At 58.7% G+C, this 17,928-nt stretch overlaps 2 protein-coding genes across 3 annotated transcripts in view; both read left to right on the forward strand.

The window, feature by feature from the left end:
* Nucleotides 1-17,078, forward strand: part of POLR2A (RNA polymerase II subunit A) — an 81,922-nt gene extending 64,844 nt beyond the window's left edge. The window contains exons 23-33 of the mRNA XM_048290367.1: nucleotides 553-777; nucleotides 2,781-3,027; nucleotides 4,272-4,372; nucleotides 4,453-4,557; nucleotides 6,315-6,497; nucleotides 9,191-9,394; nucleotides 10,645-10,831; nucleotides 12,014-12,127; nucleotides 12,530-12,679; nucleotides 14,848-16,471; nucleotides 16,700-17,078. Of these exons, the coding sequence (XP_048146324.1) occupies nucleotides 553-777; nucleotides 2,781-3,027; nucleotides 4,272-4,372; nucleotides 4,453-4,557; nucleotides 6,315-6,497; nucleotides 9,191-9,394; nucleotides 10,645-10,831; nucleotides 12,014-12,127; nucleotides 12,530-12,679; nucleotides 14,848-16,004 (2,673 nt within the window). The 3' untranslated portion in view covers nucleotides 16,005-16,471; nucleotides 16,700-17,078. The remainder of the gene's footprint in view (nucleotides 1-552; nucleotides 778-2,780; nucleotides 3,028-4,271; nucleotides 4,373-4,452; nucleotides 4,558-6,314; nucleotides 6,498-9,190; nucleotides 9,395-10,644; nucleotides 10,832-12,013; nucleotides 12,128-12,529; nucleotides 12,680-14,847; nucleotides 16,472-16,699) is intronic.
* LOC125319239 (cuticle collagen 3A3-like) lies at nucleotides 1,307-2,773 on the forward strand. Of its 2 annotated transcripts, none has more exons than XM_048290365.1 (2): nucleotides 1,307-1,789; nucleotides 1,821-2,773. In XM_048290365.1, exons 1-2 carry the CDS (start codon nucleotides 1,417-1,419, stop codon nucleotides 1,961-1,963), a joined length of 516 nt encoding a protein of 171 aa, XP_048146322.1. In that variant the 5' UTR covers nucleotides 1,307-1,416; the 3' UTR covers nucleotides 1,964-2,773. The 2 variants fall into 2 exon arrangements, with proteins under 2 accessions (XP_048146322.1, XP_048146321.1); XM_048290364.1 differs by having other exon boundaries at nucleotides 1,880-2,773.
* Nucleotides 17,079-17,928: the final 850 nt, after the last annotated feature.

Here is a 17,928-nt window from a genome sequence, read left to right on the forward strand (position 1 = left end):
ATCTGGAGGTGCCTTGGACTGGTTTCTGGGGGATACTGAGTCCAAGTTCAACCAGGCCATCGTGAGAAGGGGGTTGGGGTCACTCCTGGGGAATTTGGGGGTGTTTGGGGTCAGGATTTGGGGTTTTGGGGTCAGGATTTGGGGTTTTGGGGCCGTTTGGGTTCAGATCTGAGCTTTTAGGACCCAATTGGGATCATTTTTGGTTTCCACACCGACGATTCTTTTGAAGCCACATCTGAGGGGGCTTTGACTCCATCTCAGGGATGCTTTTGGGGTCAGACCTGGAACATTGCAGTGTCCCTGTCCCCACAGGCCCACCCCGGGCCGACAATTTGGGGTCAAATCTGAGCTTTTTAGGCCCAGATTGGCATCACTTTTTGGCTTCCACACCAACGATACCTTTGAAGCCACATCTAAGGGGGCTTCATCTCCAACCGAAGGAGAACTTCCGGGTCAGATCTGAGGTTTTAGACCCAGATTTGGAGGATTTTGAGGTCGGGTTTGGAGTTTTAGGACCCGATTTGGGACATTTCGGTGTCTTTGTCCCCTCAGGCCCACCCTGGCGAGATGGTGGGCGCTCTGGCCGCTCAGTCCTTGGGCGAGCCGGCCACTCAGATGACCCTCAACACCTTCCACTACGCCGGGGTGTCGGCCAAGAACGTCACGCTGGGTGTCCCCCGCCTCAAGGAGCTCATCAACATCTCCAAGAAGCCCAAGACGCCGTCGCTCACCGTGTTCCTGCTGGGCCAGAGCGCCCGCGACGCCGAGCGCGCCAAGGTGGCACCTTGGGGACACCTTGGGGACACCTTGGGGACAGGGAGGACTTGGGATTCTGGGGGGTCGTGGTGGTATGGGGTGATCTGGTGGTGGCCCTGTGGGTTTTGTGTCCTCACAGCTCTGTGGTGGCCCCGTGGTCTGGGAGCACAGGATGCTCGCCGGGTCCTGCAGGTCCCTTTGGCCACTCACTGTCCCCTGATTGTCCCCAGTGTCCACCCAGGACATCCTGGACCACCTGGAGCTCTCCATGTTCTTCATGTCCCCCCCAGGACATCCTGGACCACCTGGAGCTCTCCATGTTCTTCATGTCCCCCCCAGGACATCCTGGAGCTCTCCATGTTCTCCACGTCCCCTGACTGTCCCCGTGTCCCCAGTGTCCCCCCAGGACATCCTGGACCACATGGAGCTCTCCATGTTCTCCATGTCCCCCCAGGACATCCTGGAGCTCTCCATCTTCTTCATGTCCCCAGGACGTCCTGGACCACCCAGAGCTCTCCATGTCCCCCTAGGACATCCCTGACCACCTGGAGCTCTCCATGTTCTCCATGTCCCTGTATCCCCTCACTGTCCCTGTGTCCCCCCAGGACCTCCTGGGCCACCTGGAGCTCTCCATGTTCTCCATGGTCCCTCACTGTTCTCATGTCCCCCCAGGAGATCCTGGCCCACCTGGAGCTCTCCATGTTCTCCATGTCCCCAGAACATCCTGGGCTGCCTGGAGCTCTCTCCATGTTTTCCATGTCCCCAGTGTCCCCCCAGGACATCCTGGACCACCTGGAGCTCTCCATGTTGTCCATGTCTGCAATGTCCCCCCAGGACATCCCTGACCACCTGGAGCTCTCCATGTCCCCAATGTCCGCCCAGGACATCCTGTACCACCTGAAGCACTCCATGTTCTCCGTGGTCCCTCCCTGTCCCCATGTCCCCCCAGGACATCCTGAGCCACCTGGAGCTCTCCATGTTCTCCATGTTCCCCCAGGACATCCTGGACCACCTGAAGCTCTCCATGTCCCCAGTGTCCCCTCACTGTCCACGTGTCCCCCCAGGACATCCTGGGCCACCTGGAGCTCTCCATGTTCTCCATGGTCCCTCACTGTCCCCAGAGGACATCCTGGACCACCTGGAGCTCTCCATGTCCCCAGGATATCCTGGGCCACCTGGAACTCACCATGTCCCCATGTCCCCCTAGGACATCCTGGCCCACTTGGAGCTCTCCATGTTCTCCATGTCCTCCTAGAACGTCCTGGACCACCTGGAGCTTTCCATGTTGTCCATGGTCCCTCACTGTCCCCAGAGGGCATCCTGGACCACCTGAAGCTCTCCATGTCCCCAGGATATCCTGGGCCACCTGGAACTCACCATGTCCCCGTGTCCCCAGAGGACATCCTGGGCCACCTGGAGCTCTCCATGTTCTCCATGGTCCCTCACTGACCACCTGGAGCTCTTCATGTTCTCCATGTCCCCAGAACATCCTGGGCCACCTGGAGCTCTCCATGTTCTCCATGGTCCCTCACTGTCCCCAGAGGACATCCTGGACCACCTGGAGCTCTCCATGTCCCCAGGATATCCTGGGCCACCTGGAACTCACCATGTCCCCATGTCCCCCTAGGACATCCTGGCCCACTTGGAGCTCTCCATGTTCTCCATGTCCCCCTAGAACATCCCTGACCACCTGGAGCTCTCCATGTTCTCCATGTCCCCAGAACATCCTGGGCCACCTGAAGCTCACCATGTCCCCACGTCCCCCCAGGACATCCTGGGCCACCTGGAGCTCACCATGTCCCCATGTCCCCAGGACATCCTGGACCACCTGGAGCTCTCCATGTTCCCCATGGTCCCTCACTGTCCCCAGAGGACATCCTGGACCACCTGGAGCTCTCCATGTTCTCCATGTCCCCGGAACATCCTGGACCACCTGGAGCTCTCCATGTCCTCCATGGTCCCTCACTGTCCCCAGAGGACATCCTGGGCCACCTGGAGCTCACCATGTCCCCGTGTCCCCCCAGGACATCCTGTGCCGCCTGGAGCACACCACGCTGCGCAAGGTGACGGCCAACACGGCCATCTACTACGACCCCAACCCTCAGAGCACGGTGGTGGCCGAGGACCAGGAGTGGGTGAACGTTTACTACGAGATGCCCGACTTCGACGTCAGCCGCATCTCGCCCTGGCTGCTCCGCGTCGAGCTCGACCGCAAGCACATGACCGACCGCAAGCTCACCATGGAGCAGATCGCCGAGAAGATCAACGCCGGTGCGTGAGCTGGAGGAGGGGTCTTGGGGGGCTTTTGGAGGGCGTTTGAGGGTCTTGGAAAGGGTTTGAAGGTCCTGGAAGGAGTTTGGAGAGGGTTTGAGGAGTTTCTGGGGGTCCTGGAGAGCGTTTGGGGTGACCTGGGTGAGGTTTGAGGGTATCTGAGGAGCTTTTGGTGGGTCCTGGGTGAGTCTGGAGGAGGCTTGGGGAGTTCTGGAGGGGGTTTGAGGAGCTTTTGGGGGTCCTGGAGAGGGTTTGGGATGACCTGGGTGAGGTTTGAGGGTATCTGAGGAGCTTTTGGTGGGTCCTGGGTGAGTCTGGAGGAGGCTTGGGGAGTTCTGGAGGGGGTTTGAGGAGCTTTTGGGGGTCCTGGAGAGGGTTTGGGATGACCTGGGTGAGGTTTGAGGGCATCTGAGGAGCTTTTGGGGGGCCCTGGGTGAGCTTTGAAGGCATATGAGGAGCTTTTGGGGGTCCTGGAAGGGGTTTGGGTGACCTGGGTGAGGTTTGAGGGTATCTGAGGAGCTTTTGGGGGGTCCTGGGTGAGTCTGGAGGGGGTTTGAGGAGCTTCTGGGGGTCCTGGAGAGGGTTTGGGGTGATCTGGATGAGGTTTGAGGGTATCTGAGGAGCTTTTGGTGGGTCCTGGGTGAGGTTTGGGGTGACCTGGGTGAGGTTTGAGGGTATCTCAGGAGCTTCTGGGGGTCCTGGAGAGGGTTTGGGGTGACCTGGGTGAGTCTGGAGAGGGTTTGAGGAACTTTTGGGGGTCCTGGAAGGGGTTTGGGTGACCTGGGTGAGGTTTGAGGGTATCTGAGGAGCTTTTGGGGGGGTCCTGGGTGAGTCTGGAGGGGGTTTGAGGAGCTTTTGGGGGTCCTGGAGAAGGTTTGGGGTGACCTGGGTGAGGTTTGAGGGTATCTGAGGAGCTTCTGGGGGTCCTGGAGAGGGTTTGGGGTGACCTGGGTGAGGTTTGAGGGTATCTCAGGAGCTTTTGGGGGGGTCCTGGGTGAGCTTTGAAGGCATCTGAGGACCTTTTGGGTGGGTCCTGGTTGAGCTTTGAAGGCATCTGAGGACCTTTTGGGGGCTCCTCGAGATGGTTTTGGAGGCTCCTGTGCAAGCCTTGAAGGCATCTAAGAACCTTTTGAGAGCTCCTGCTTGATCCTGGTGGATCTTTGTGGCTTCCCAGCTGACCCCGAGGGTCCTTTGGGTGCCGTGACTCTGGAGGTGACCTTGTCCCCACCTCATGTCCTCTCCAGGCTTCGGCGACGACCTCAACTGCATCTTCAACGACGACAACGCCGAGAAGTTGGTGCTGCGCATCCGCATCATGAACAGCGACGAGAACAAGATGCAGGAGGTGGGTGGGGACCTGAGGACACCTCAGGGGACACCTGGGGTGGCCTGAAGTGGTCACCTGTCCTCTGCTGCCACCCCCAGGAGGAGGAGGTGGTGGACAAGATGGACGACGACGTCTTCTTGCGCTGCATCGAGTCCAACATGCTGACGGACATGACCCTGCAGGGCATCGAGCAGATCAGCAAGGTGGGGACATCTCAGGGGGGTTTGGAGGACACCTGGAGGGGCTCCATGAGAGGCTGGGAGGTCCCCAGGGACACCTGGAGAAAGGTCCATGGTGACCTTGGGGAGGTTCAGGAGACCTGCGGTGACACCTTCGGGTGTTTGAGAAGGTGCTTGGGTCCTACCAGGTGCTCTGGGGAGGGTTCCAGATCTCCAGGTGGATCTTGAGGAGCATCAGGAGCTCTCCATGGAGACCTTTGGGAGCCCCAGGACACCTGAGAAGGTCCTTGGGTCCTACCAGGTGCTCTGGGGGGGTTCCAGATCTCCAGGTGGATCTTGAGGAGCACCTGGAGCTCTTCATGGAGAGTTCTAGGAGGTTCCAAGAGAACTTTGTGAGTCCCAGGACACCTGTGGTGACCTCCTGGTGACACCTGAGAAGGTCCTTGGCTCCCACCAGGTGCTCTGGGGGGGTTCCAGATCTCCAGGTGGATCTTGAGGAGCATCAGGAGCTCTCCATAGAGACCTTTCTGAGTCCCAGGACACCTCTGGTGACACCTGAGAAGGTCCTTGGCTCCCCCCAGGTGCTCTGGGAGGTTTCCAGATCTCCAGGTGGATCTTGAGGAGCATCAGGAGCTCTCCATGGAGACTTTTAGGAGGTTCCAAGGGACCTTTAGAAGCTCCTGAACACCTGTGGTGACCCCCTGGTGACACCTGAGAAGGTCCTTGGGTCCCACCAGGCACTCTGGGGGGGTTCCACATCTCCAGGTAGATCTTGAGGAGCACCTGGAGCTCTTCATGGCGACTTCTAGGAGGTTCCAAGAGAACTTTGTGAGTCCCAGGACACCTGTGGTGACCTCCTGGTGACACCTGAGAAGGTCCTTGGCTCCCACCAGGTGCTCTGGGGGGGTTCCAGATCTCCAGGTGGATCTTGAGGAGCACCTGGAGCTCTCCATGGAGACCTTTAGAAGCTCCTGAACACCCATGGTGATCCCCTAGTGACACCTGAGAAGGTCCTTGGGTCCCACCAGGTGCTCTGGGGAGGGTTCCAGATCTCCAGGTGGACCTTGAGGAGCATCAGGAGCTCTCCATGGAGACCTTTGGGAGCCCCAGGACACCTCTGGTGACACCTGAGAAGGTCCTTGGCTCCCACCAGGTGCTCTGGGGGGGTTCCAGATCTCCAGGTGGATCTTGAGGAGCACCTGGAGCTCTCCATGGAGACTTTTAGGAGGTTCCAAGAGACCTTTAGAAGCTCCTGAACACCTGTGGTGACCCCCTGGTGACACCTGAGAAGGTCCTTGGGTCCCACCAGGCACTCTGGGGGGGTTCCAGATCTCCAGGTGGATCTTGAGGAGCACCTGGAGCTCTCCATGGAGACTTTTAGGAGGTTCCAAGAGACCTTTAGAAGCTCCTGAACACCTGTGGTGACCCCCTGGTGACACCTGAGAAGGTCCTTGGGTCCCACCAGGCACTCTGGGGGGGTTCCAGATCTCCACGTGGATCTTGAGGAGCACCTGGAGCTCTTCATGGCGACTTCTAGGAGGTTCCAAGAGAACTTTGTGAGTCCCAGGACACCTGTGGTGACCTCCTGGTGACACCTGAGAAGGTCCTTGGCTCCCGCCAGGTGCTCCGGGGGGGTTCCCAATCTCCAGGTAGATCCTGAGGAGCACCTGGAGCTCTCCATGGAGACTTTTAGGAGGTTCCAAGAGACCTTTAGAAGCTCCTGAACATCCGTGGTGACCTCCTGGTGACCAGCAGGTGACCTCTGTCCCCTCCCTGGCCAGGTGTACATGCACCTGCCGCAGACGGACAACAAGAAGAAGATCATCATCACCGAGGACGGGGAGTTCAAGGCTCTCCAGGAGTGGATCCTGGAGACCGACGGCGTCAGCCTCATGCGGGTGCTGAGCGAGAAGGACGTGGACCCCGTGCGCACGACCTCCAACGACATCGTGGAGATCTTCACCGTGAGTCTGCTGGGCTGCGGACATCTGGGGTGGGGTTTGAGGAACATCTGGGTCCTCATCGTGGAGATCTTCACCGTGAGACACCCAGGGGACAGGGACACAGCTGGGGTGGGGTTTGAGGAGCATCTGGGTCCTCATCATGGAGATCTTCACCGTGAGACACCCAGGGGACAGGGACACAGCTGGGGTGGGGTTTGAGGGAACATCTGGGTCCTCATCGTGGAGATCTTCACTGTGAGTCTCCTGGGCTGGGGACATCTGGGGTGGGGTTTGAGGGACATCCGGGTCCTCATCTTGGAGATCTTCACTGTGAGGACACCTGGGGAGTGAGGGACACCTGTGGTGGGGCTTGAGGGACATCTGGGTCCTCATCATGGAGATCTTCACCGTGAGACACCCAGGGGACAGGGACACAGCTGGGGTGGGGTTTGAGGAGCATCTGGGTCCTCCTGGACCCCGTGCGCACGACCTCCAACGACATCGTGGAGATCTTCACCGTGAGGACACCTGGGGGGTGAGGGACACCTGGGGTGGGGTTTGAGGAACATCTGGGTCCTCATCATGGAGATCTTCACTGTGAGTCTCCTGGGCTGAGGACACCTGGGGTGGGGTTTGAGGAACATCTGGGTCCTCATCTTGGAGATCTTCACCGTGAGGACACTTGGGGGGTGATGGACATCTGGGGTTTGAGGAACATCTGGGTCCTCATCATGGAGATCTTCACCATGAGTCTCCTGGGGGGTGATGGACATCTGGGTCCTCATCATGGGGTGGGGTTTGAGGAACATCTGGGTCCTCATCGTGGAGATCTTCACCATGAGGACACCTGGGGGGTGATGGACATCTGGGGTGGGGTTTGAGGGACATTTGGGTCCTCATCATGGAGATCTTCACTGTGAGGACACCTGGGGGGGTTGAAGATTGGGTTGTTGGGATCCCCAACCCCTGGCTGGATTTTGACCATTCCCAACCCCCTCGGACGATCCCAAATTCCCCGTGGATGGATTTTGGCCGTTCCCAACTCCTGGACTTCGGCCATTCCCAAGCCCTGGATCTCAGGGATTCCCAGCCCCCCATATCCTGGGATCTTGGGATCCCCAACCCTTGGATTTCGGGGATCCCCAGCCCCTCGATTTTGGCCATTCCCAACCCCCTCGGTCGATCCCAAATTCCCCTTGGAGGGATTTCGGCCATTCCCAAGACCCCTGAGACGATCCCAAATTCCCCTTGGCTGCATTTTGACCATTCCCAACCCCCCCGGGACAATCCCGAATTCCCCTTGGATGGATTTTGGCCATTCCCAACCCCCTGGATTTTGGGGATCCCGAACCCCTTGGCTGCACTTTGACCATTCCCAACCCCCTTGGACGATCCCGAATTCCCCTTGGTTGCATTTTGGCCATTCCCAAACCCCTGGATTTTGGGGATCCCCAGTCCCTGGATTTTGGCCATTCCCAACCCCTTGGCTGCACTTTGACCATTCCCAACCCCCCCGGGACAATCCCGAATTCCCCTTGGATGGATTTTGGCCATTCCCAACCCCCTGGATTTTAGGGATCCCGAATCCCTTGGCTGCACTTTGACCATTTCGAACACCCCTGGGACAATCCCAAATTCCCCTTGGCTACACTTTTACCATTCCCAACGCCCTGGGACAATCCCGAATTCCCCTTGGCTGCATTTTGGCCATTCCCAACCCCTGGATTTCGGCCATTCCCCTTGGATGGATTTTGGCCATTCCCAACCCCTTGGCTGCATTTTGGCCATTCCCAACCCCTGGATTTTGGCCATTCCCCTTGGATGGATTTTGGCCATTCCCAACCCCTTGGATGGATTTTGGCCATTCCCAACCCCTGGATTTTGGCCATTCCCCTTGGATGGATTTTGGCCATTCCCAACCCCTGGATTTTGGCCATTCCCCTTGGATGGATTTTAGCCATTCCCCTTGGCTGCATTTTGGCCATTCCCAACCCCTGGATTTCGGCCATTCCCCTTGGCTGCATTTTGGCCATCCCCCTTGGATGGATTTTGGCCATTCCCAACCCCTGGATTTTGGCCATTCCCCTTGGATGGATTTTGGCCATTCCCAACCCCTGGATTTTGGCCATTCCCCTTGGATGGATTTTGGCCATTCCCAACCCCTGGATTTCGGCCATTCCCCTTGGATGGATTTTGGCCATTCCCAACCCCTTGGCTGCATTTTGGCCATTCCCCTTGGATGGATTTTGACCATTCCCAACCCCTGCATTTTGGCCATTCCCCTTGGATGGATTTTGGCCATTCCCAACCCCTGGATTTTGGCCATCCCCCTTGGATGGATTTTGGCCATTCCCACCCCCTGGATTTTGGCCATTCCCCTTGGATGGATTTTGGCCATCCCCCTTGGCTGCATTTTGGCCATTCCCAACCCCTGGATTTTGGCCATTCCCAACCCCTTGGCTGCATTTTGGCCATTCCTCTTGGCTGGATTTTGGCCATTCCTCTTGGCTGGATTTTGGCCATTCCCCTTGGATGGATTTTGGCCATTCCCAACCCCTGGATTTTGGCCATTCCCCTTGGATGGATTTTAGCCATTCCCCTTGGATGGATTTTGGCCATTCCCCTTGGATGGATTTTAGCCATTCCCAACCCCTTGGCTGCATTTTGACCGTTCCCAACGCCCCTGGGACGATCCCAAATCCCGCTCCCCGCAGGTGCTGGGCATCGAGGCGGTGCGGAAGGCGCTGGAGCGGGAGCTCTACCACGTCATCTCCTTCGACGGCTCCTACGTCAACTACCGGCACCTGGCGCTGCTGTGCGACACCATGACCTCGCGCGGCCACCTGATGGCCATCACCCGGCACGGCGTCAACCGCCAGGACACCGGGCCCCTCATGAAGTGCTCCTTCGAGGAGACGGTGCGGGAACGGGAATTGGGGTGGGAGTGGGAATTGGGGTTTGGGGGTGGGAATGGGGTGGGAGTTGGGGTTTGGGGGTGGGAATGGGGTGGGAGTTGGGAAATGGGGATGGGAGAGAGGTTTTGGGGGGGGGTGGGAATGGGGTGGGAATTGGGATTTTTTGGGTGGGAATGGGGTGGGAGTTGGGAAATGGGGGTGGGAGAGGGGTGGGAGTTGGGGAATGGGGATGGGAATGGGGTGGGAGTTGGGAAATGGGGTGGGAATTGAGGTGGGAATGGGGAAATGAGGATGGGAGAGAGGTTTTGGGGGTGGGAATGGGGAAATGGGGATGGGAGAGGGGTGGGAATGGGAATTGGGGTGGGAGTTGGGGTTTGGGGGTGGGAACAAGGTGGGAATTGGGGTTTGGGGGTGGGAGAGGGGTGGGAGTTGGGATTTGGGGGGTGGGAATGGGGTTTCAGGGTGGGAATGGGGTGGGAATGGGGAAATGGGGGTGGGAGAGGGGTTTTGGGGGTGGGAATGGGGTGGGAATTGGGAAATGGGGGTGGGAATGGGGTGGGAATTGGGGTTTGGGGGTGGGAATGGGGTGGGAATGGGGGTGGGTGTCGGGAAATGGGGATGGGAATGGGGTTTGGGGGTGGGAATTGGGATTTTTTGGGTGGGAGAGGGGTGGGAATGGGGAAATGGGGATGGGAGTTGGGAAATGGAGGTGGGAGAGGGGTTTTGGGGGTGGGAATTGAGGGGGCTGGGAAGGGTGAGGGGTTTTGGGGGTGGGAATGGGGATTTGGGGGAGTTTTTGGAGCATTTGGGATTCAGGAAGGAGTTTTGGGAGTTGAGGCCGATTTTGGGGTGTCCCCATCCTCCTCCAGGTGGACACAGCTGCCCATGGCAGGAGAGTGACCCCATGAAGGGGTTTTGGGGCTGAAATTGGGGATTCCGTGGACGTTTTATAGGATTTGGGGACGTTTTATAGGATTTGGGGACATTGTAAAGGATATCGAGGATTTTGAAGGATTTTGGGGTTCCAAGGCCGATTTTGGGGAGTCCCCATGGCCCCCTCCAGGTGGACACAGCTGCCCATGGCGAGAGTGACCCCATGAAAGGGTTTTGGGGCTGAAATTGGGGATTCCGTGGACATTTTATAGGATTTGGGGACATTTTGAAGGATATCGAGGGTTTTGAAGGATTTTGGGGTTCCAAGGCCAATTTTGGGGTTCCAAGGCTGATTTTGGGGTGTCCCCATGCCCCTCCAGGTGGACGTCCTGATGGAGGCAGCTGCCCACGGCGAGAGTGACCCTATGAAGGGCGTGTCCGAGAACATCATGCTGGGCCAGCTGGCCCCGGCCGGCACCGGCTGCTTCGATCTCCTGCTGGATGCCGAGAAGTGCAAGCACGGCATGGAGATCCCCAGCGCCCTGCCCGGCCTCGGCGTCGGCGGCCGTGAGTTCCCAAATCCTTGGAAAACGGGGGACAACCCCTGGAAAAATGGGGACAACCCCTGGAAAAACGGGGACAGTCCTTGGAATGGTGGCCGGGTTCCACAGGGGGAAGAGTTGGGGACACCCCAAGGGTGGTGACACGAAGATCTCCAAGGTCATCGTGGTCATCGTCCAGTTGTGGGGTACTCCCAGGTTTTGGGGTCCCTCTCAGATGTTGGGGTCCTTCAGGACCTGGACACTGAGGTCCCACCAGGGAGGAGTTGGGGACATCCCAGTGGTGGTGACACGAAGATCTCCAAGGTCATCGTGGTCATCGTCCAGTTCTGGTCACTTGAGTCCTCTCAGGAAGATGGGGAAGAACCCAGATGTTGGGGTTCCGTCAGATGTTGGGGTTCCCCAGATGTTGGGGTCCCTCTTAGATATTGGGGTCCTTCAGGACCTGGACACTGAGGTCCCACCAGGGAGGAGTTGGGGACACCCCGAAGGTGGTGACACAAAGACCTCCAAGGTCATCGTGGTCATCGTCCAGTTGTGGGTGGCCTTGGGGGGAGGAGACTCAGCCAAGGTTTTGAGGTCCCCACAAATTTTGGGGTCCCTCTCAGATGTTGGGGGCCTTCAGGACCTGGACACTGAGGTCCCACCAGGGAGGAGTTGGGGACACCCCAACGGTGGTGACACGAAGATCTCCAAGGTCATCGTGGTCATCGTCCAGTTGTGGGTGGCCTTGGGAGGAGAAGACTCAGCCAAGGTTCTGAGGTCCCCACAAATTTTGGGGTCCACCAGATGTTGGGGTCCCACCAGGGAGGAGTTGGGGACACCCCAAAGGTGGTGACACGAAGACCCCCAAGGCCGTTATCATCCGGTTCTGGAACATTCCCAGGTTTTGGGGTCCCCACAAATTTTGGGGTCGCTGACACAAAGACCCCAAAGGTCATCGTGGTCATCGTCCAGTTCTGGGTGGCCTTGGGAGTTGGAGACCCAGCCCTGGTCACCTGGTGTCCCCCAAATTTTGGTGTCCTCCAGCTTTTGGCGTCCCCCGTATTTTGGTGTCCGCCATATTTTGATGTCCCTGAGATTTTGATGTCCCCCAAATTTTGGTGTCCCCCGAATTTTGGTGTCCCCCAGATTTTTGGGGACCCCCCAGATTTTTGGGGTGCCCCCTGACCCCCCCCTCTCTCCGCAGCCACCGGGATGTTCTTCGGCTCGGCCCCCAGCCCCATGGGGGGGATGTCCCCGGCCATGACCCCCTGGAACCAGGGGGCCACCCCCGCCTACGGCGCCTGGTCCCCCAGTGTGGGTGAGTTGGGGCACTGGGAGAGACTGGGACAGACTGGGAGGAACTGGGGGGGAACCAGTTGTGGGGGTGGAGGGGTTTTGGGGGGTGGTTTGGGGTAAAATGGGGCTCACTGGGATGGCTTGGGGTGGGGGGGACAGATTTGGGGTGGCCTGGGGGTCACTGGGAGGCGAACTGGGGTCACTGGGGCAGACTGGGATACCTTTGGGGGGGTCCCTGGAATAAAACTGGCGTCCTTGGGGATGATGGGGAGGAACTGGGGGGGGGGGGGGTCCCAGGCTGTATTTGGGGGTGATTTTGGGGTCCCTGGCTGTGTTTGGGGGTGGTTTTGGGGTCCCTGGCTGTGTTTTGGGGTCCCTGGTTGTATTTGGGGTCCCCCTGACCCCCTTTTTTTCCCCCCCACAGGCAGCGGGATGACCCCGGGCGGGGCCGGGTTCTCCCCCAGCGCCGCATCGGACGCGTCCGGCTTCAGCCCCGGCTACTCCCCGGCCTGGTCACCAACCCCCGGTTCCCCGGGGTCACCGGGACCCTCCAGCCCCTACATCCCTTCCCCCGGTGAGTACAGCCCCAAAACCACCCTAAAATACCCCTAAAATAATCCCAAATATCCCCAAACCACCCTAAAATATTGTAAAATGATCTAAGATAACCCGAAACACCCTAAAATAATCCCAAATACCCCCAAACACCCTAAAATATCATAAAATGATCTAAAATAACCCAAAACACCCTAAAATAACCCCAAATACCCCAAACCACCCTAAAATATCATAAAATGATCTAAAATAACCCAAATCACCCTAAAATAACCCCAAATAACCCAAAACACCCTAAAATAACCCCAAATACCCCAAACCACCCTAAAATATCATAAAATAATCTAAAATAACCCAAATCACCCTAAAATAACCCCAAATAACCCAAAACACCCTAAAATAACCCCAAATACCCCCCTAACACCCTAAAATATCATAAAATAATCTAAAATAACCCAAAACACCCTGAAATAACCCCAAAATAACAAAAAATACCCCCAGACAACCCTGGAACAGCCCCTAAAACAAACACCCTAAAACACCCCCAAAATAACCCTGAACGCACACAGAACACCCCAAAACACCTGAAACACCCCAAAATAACCCTGAATGCACAGAGAGCACCCCGAAACCCCTGAAACACCCCAAAATAACCCTGAACGCACAGAGAACACCCCAAAACACCTGAAACACCCCAAAATAACCCTGAACGCACACAGAACACCCCGAAACACCCCCAAAATAACCCTGAACTCACAGAGAACACCCCAAAACCCATAAAACACCCTGAAACACCCCAAAATAACCCTGAGCGCACAGAGAACACCCCGAAACCCCTGAAACACCCCAAAATAACCCTGAACGCACAGAGAACACCCCAAAACACCTGAAACACCCCAAAATAACCCTGAACGCACACAGAACACCCCGAAACACCCCCAAAATAACCCTGAACTCACAGAGAACACCCCAAAACCCATAAAACACCCTGAAACACCCCAAAATAACCCTGAACGCACAGAGAACACCCCGAAACCCCTGAAACACCCCAAAATAACCCTGAGCGCACAGAGAACACCCCGAAACAGCCCCACAACACCCAAACACCTCCTCACTGAGCCCCACAACACCCGAAAAGCACCTCCAAGGGACCCCCAACCCTCTCTAACACCCCCACAACACCCGCACAACACCTTAAAGGGCCCCACAACACCCCCACAACACCCCAACACCACCTTAAAGGGCCCCACAACACCCCAACACCCACTCCAAGGGACCCACAACACCCCAACACCACCTTAAAGGGCCCCATAACACCCTAAACACCCCCACAGTGAGCCCCACCAACATCCTGTAACACCCCAACACCCCCACAACACCCCAACACCACCTCAAAGGGACCCACAACACCCCAACACCATCTTACAGAGCCCCCCAAGCCTCTGCAACACCCCCACAACAACCGAACACCTCCTCACTGAGCCCCACAACACCCCAACACCCCCTCACCGAACCCTGGAACACCCCAACACTCCCTCACCGAGAGCCCCAACACCCCCACAACACCCCAACACCACCTCAAAGGGACCCCCAACACCCCAACACCACCTCAAGGGGCCTCCCAGCCCTCAGTAACACCCCCACAACACCCCAACACCACCTTAAAGGGCCCCGTAACCCCCTAAACACCCCCTCACCGGGTCCCACAACACCCCCACAACACCCCCTCAAAGGAACACCCCCACACTGAGCCCCACCAACATCCTGTGACACCCCAACACCCCCTCACCAAAGCCCGGAACACCCCAACACCCCCACAACACCCCACCACCACTTCAAATGGCCCCACAACCCCCCCACACCACCTTACAGAGCCCCCCAAGCCTCTGCAACACCCCCACAACAACCGAACACCTCCTCGCTGAGCCCCACAACACCCCAACACCCCCTCAAAGGGACCCACAACACCCCCACAGGGAGCCCCACCAACATCCTGTGACACCCCAACACCCCCACAACACCCCAACACCCCGTCACCAAACCCCGGAACACCCCAACACTCCCTCACCGAGACCCCCCAACACCCCAAAACCACCTCAAAGGGCCTCCCAACACCCCCAGAACAGCCCAACCCACCCCGGAACAGCCGTCCGCTCCCCCGCTGACCCCCGCGTCCCCTCTCCGCAGGCGGGGCCATGTCCCCCAGCTACAGCCCGACGTCCCCTGCCTACGAGCCGCGGTCACCGGGGGGCTACACCCCACAGAGCCCCAGCTACAGCCCCACGTCACCGAGCTACAGCCCCACGTCGCCGAGCTACAGCCCCACGTCGCCCAACTACAGCCCCACATCGCCCAGTTACAGCCCGACCTCGCCCAGTTACAGCCCGACCTCGCCCAGTTACAGCCCCACGTCGCCCAGTTACAGCCCCACGTCGCCGAGCTACAGCCCCACCTCACCCAGCTACAGCCCGACATCGCCCAGCTACAGCCCGACATCGCCCAGTTACAGCCCGACATCTCCCAGTTACAGCCCGACCTCGCCCAGTTACAGCCCGACCTCGCCGAGCTACAGCCCCACTTCTCCCAGTTACAGCCCCACCTCTCCCAGTTACAGCCCCACCTCGCCCAGTTACAGCCCCACCTCGCCCAGTTACAGCCCCACCTCGCCCAACTACAGCCCTACCAGCCCCAACTACACCCCGACATCTCCCAGCTACAGCCCCACCTCTCCAAGTTACAGCCCCACCTCGCCCAACTACACCCCAACCTCGCCCAACTACAGCCCCACCTCGCCCAGTTACAGCCCCACCTCACCCAGTTACAGCCCCACCTCGCCCAGTTACTCCCCGTCCAGCCCCCGCTACACCCCGCAGTCTCCCACCTACACCCCCAGCAGCCCCAGTTACAGCCCCAGCAGCCCCAGTTACAGCCCCACCTCCCCCAAGTACACCCCGACCAGCCCCAGCTACAGCCCCAGCTCCCCCGAGTACACCCCGACCTCGCCCAAGTACAGCCCCACCTCGCCCAAGTACAGCCCCACCTCGCCCAAGTACAGCCCCACCTCGCCCACCTACAGCCCCACCACGCCCAAGTACAGCCCCACCTCGCCTACCTACAGCCCCACCTCGCCCGTCTACACCCCGACGTCGCCCAAGTACAGCCCCACCTCGCCCACCTACAGCCCCACCTCGCCCAAGTACAGCCCCACCTCGCCCACCTACAGCCCCACCTCGCCCAAGGGCTCCACGTACAGCCCCACGTCCCCCGGCTACAGCCCCACGTCGCCCACCTACAGCCTCACCAGCCCGGCCATCAGCCCCGACGACAGCGACGACGACAACTGAGCCCCCCGCAGGGCGCGGGGGTGACCCCCACATCGATGTGGGGTTGGGGTTGTTGGCATCCCCCGAAAACCCCCGAGGCCTTGGGGACGACCCCCAAATGGATTCGGGCTCGGGGTTGTTGTCACCCCCCAAAAACCCCACATCAATATGGGGTCAGGGTCGTTGTCACCCCCCAAAAGCCCCTGAGGCCGTGGGGGTGACCCCCATGTCGATGTGGGGTCGTGGTGGTTGTCACCCCCCAAACCCCCCTCACAGGGCCCGGGGGTGACCCCCACATCCATGTGGGGTCGGGGTTGTTGTCACCCCCTGAACCCCCCCAGGCCATGGGGGTGACCCCCAAATGGATTCGGGCTCGGGGTTGTTGTCACCCCCCAAAAACCCCACATCGATGCGGGATCAGGGTTGTTGTCACCCCCCAAAAACCCCCAAGGCCGTGGGGGTGACCCCCACATTGATGTGGGGTTGGGGTTGGGGTTGGGCTTGTTGTCACCCCCAAAAACCCCACATCAATATGGGGTCAGGGTTGTTGTCACCCCCTGAACCCCCCCAGCCTTTGGGGGTGACCCCCGAATGGATTTGGGGATGGGGTTGTTGTCACCCCCAAAAACCCCACATCAATATGGGGTCAGGGTTGTTGTCACCCCCTGAACCCCCCCAGACCTTGGGGGTGACCCCTGAATGGATTTGGGGATGAGGTTGTTGTCACCCCCCAAAAACCCCACATTGCTGCGGGGTCGGGGGTGTCACCCCCCCCAAACCCCCAAGTTCCAATGGGGTCGGGGTCGTTGTCACCCCCAAACCCCCTCCCCGCAGGTTGTGGGGTGACCCCCAGTTTCCGATGGTGACGGGGTTGTCACCCCCAAACCGAAACGGGGTCGGGGTCGTTGTCACCCCCAAACCCCTCCCTACAGGTTGTGGGGTGACCCCCATGGATAGAGGGACGGGGTTGTTGTCACCCCAAAACCCCCACACTAAAATGGGCTTGGGGGTGTCACCCCCCTCCCCCAAACCCCACAAGCCACGGGAGTGACCCCAAAATTGATCCGGGGATGGGGTTGTCACCCCCCGCCCCCCCCCCAAAAAAAAACCCCTACAGGATGTGGGGGTGACCCCAGAATTCAAATGGGGTCGGGAGGTGACCCTTAAATTTGAGGATGACCCCAAAGGGCGGTGATGCCTAAATTTGGGGTGACCCCTAAATTTGGGGTGACCCCTGAATTAAAGGAACTCTCAAGTTCGAGGGACCACCCCTCAACTGGGCTGACCCCCAAGTTGGTGACCCCCAAGTTGGGTGGGGGTCACCCCTAAATTGGGGTTGACCCCTACTTTGGGGTGAAACCCTTAAATTGGGGGGGTTGATCCCCAAACTGGGCTCTGAATCTGAAGTTTGGGGTGACCCCCAAATTAAGGGGTGAAATTTCCTCGCCCCCCCCCCCCCAGTTGGGGTGGGGGAGGGGCAGGTGTGGGACCCCCTCCCCCCTAATTTTGGGTGGGGGGGTCGGTGGGGGGTTGTAATTTATGGCGATCGTTCGTTAATGAGGACGGGGAGGGGGGGTCGGGGTGGGGGTGGGGGGCGCTCTTTGGTGGCGGTTTTGGGGGTTTGGGGTTTTGGGGGGGGTGGGGTCCTTTCCCGCCTCCTCCCCCCCCCCTTTATTTTGCTGTTTTCACTTTTGGGGTTTTTTGGGGGGAGGGGAAGCAAATTGTGGGGAGTTTCCAATTTTGGGGGAAATTAATAAAAGTTTTACTAATTTTCACCTGCGGCTCTGTCTGGGGGGGGGGACACCTCAAAACCCCACTCGTTTGGGGGCACCCCAGAACCCCTCATTTGGGGACATCCAGGGACACCCCAAAACTCCCCTCATTTGGGGACACCCCAAAACCCCTCCTTTGAGGGCATCCCAAACACCTCATTTGGGGACACCTG

The sequence above is a fragment of the Corvus hawaiiensis genome, chromosome 38 (genome assembly GCF_020740725.1).
Source record: "Corvus hawaiiensis isolate bCorHaw1 chromosome 38, bCorHaw1.pri.cur, whole genome shotgun sequence".
In the NCBI taxonomy this organism is placed as follows: domain Eukaryota; kingdom Metazoa; phylum Chordata; class Aves; order Passeriformes; family Corvidae; genus Corvus; species Corvus hawaiiensis.